General features: G+C 40.2%; 1 protein-coding gene across 1 annotated transcript in view; it reads right to left on the minus strand.

Annotated features, from left to right (window-relative positions):
- TTC28 (tetratricopeptide repeat domain 28) overlaps nucleotides 1-1,231 on the minus strand; it is an 842,258-nt gene that overhangs the window by 402,600 nt on the left and 438,427 nt on the right. The window contains exon 5 of the mRNA XM_007947946.2: nucleotides 1,091-1,221. Coding sequence (XP_007946137.2) covers nucleotides 1,091-1,221 — 131 coding nt within the window. The remainder of the gene's footprint in view (nucleotides 1-1,090; nucleotides 1,222-1,231) is intronic.

The following is a 1,231-nucleotide window of genomic DNA, read 5'->3' on the forward strand; positions in this document are numbered from 1 at the left end:
CTCTGTAAACTTTCACCCAAATCACACATATACACATACAAAAAAGAGTAAATAAGCAATGAGAAGAGTATTTATGCAATTTTCTGGAGAATAAAATTGCCCCAAATCCATGGCTCTTGAATGGTCTGTTTCAGTAGTTTTGAGACTTTCCCCTCCACTTTCTTCTTCATAGTGCATGACCATGTTCCAGAGACCTGATGTGGTTGGGGCATTGAAACATAACTGATCTTTATAAAGTCCCACAGTGAAATTCTGAGATGCAAATGTAACTAAATATATTCCCCAGCACATAGATTGATTCATCAACTTATTTGTTGCCTCTGCCATGAATCTTCTCTTCCCTGTTAGCAATAATGTAAGAAAAGCTACCATTCATGCAATTCCTCTTTGGTAATCAGTTACCATGCCAGGCATTCTACATATATTGTATATAATCCCACCACAGCCATGTATGAAATAAATAGAATCACCATCCCGTCCTGAACAAGCAAACAAAGCCACTGAGATGTGAAGTAGTACCTTCCCTAAGATCTCACAGCCAGGAAGTGCTATAACTGGGTCTACCTGACTCAACCCCACTCTCTCCACTCAGCAGACACATTCTCCTCATGTCGCATCTGCTAAATATCAACTCTGAGAATATTACATTTCCTTTCTCTAATAAAGATGAGGGTGACATTTCTTTCTCATTACAATTCAGGTCTCTCAGACTTAATATGCTTTTACTAATTGAGTTAAAAATCCACCAAAGAAACACTGTGAAGGGTTTACAGTGACAATATTTGATTTCAAGCCAAGTGTAATGTTTGTTTCTTACAACTGAGCGAATATATCATGATGATGTAGCTTTTTGCTAATTTTACACATGTCCACTTCAGACTACATTTGAAGGGAATGAGAACACATCCCACCAAGCTGTTAGCTCCTGAAGTCAGGGATGATGCCCCTCTTCATCACTACATACCCACGACCTACACATGGTCAACAACCCACTTGGGAAATATCTGAAACACTGTGAAGGAAAGAAAGCAGACTCCAGGCTTCAAAACTAATTATTTCTTTTCCTTTTGTCTGCAGACAAGCTTCCTACCTCTCGATCCTTGAGTTTCATGGCGAGCACCAACTGATGCCTGTGGTTAGTAAGAGCCTCACGGTAGTTTCCTTTGGAGAAGAATGCGGAGCCCAGATTCCCATGAGCTCGGCATTCCCCTGTCTGGTCACCTGAATTATT

This window comes from Orycteropus afer, unplaced genomic scaffold, assembly GCF_000298275.1.
Source record: "Orycteropus afer afer isolate SDZICR_OR568_19922 unplaced genomic scaffold, OryAfe1.0 scaffold00197, whole genome shotgun sequence".
NCBI lineage: Eukaryota > Metazoa > Chordata > Mammalia > Tubulidentata > Orycteropodidae > Orycteropus > Orycteropus afer.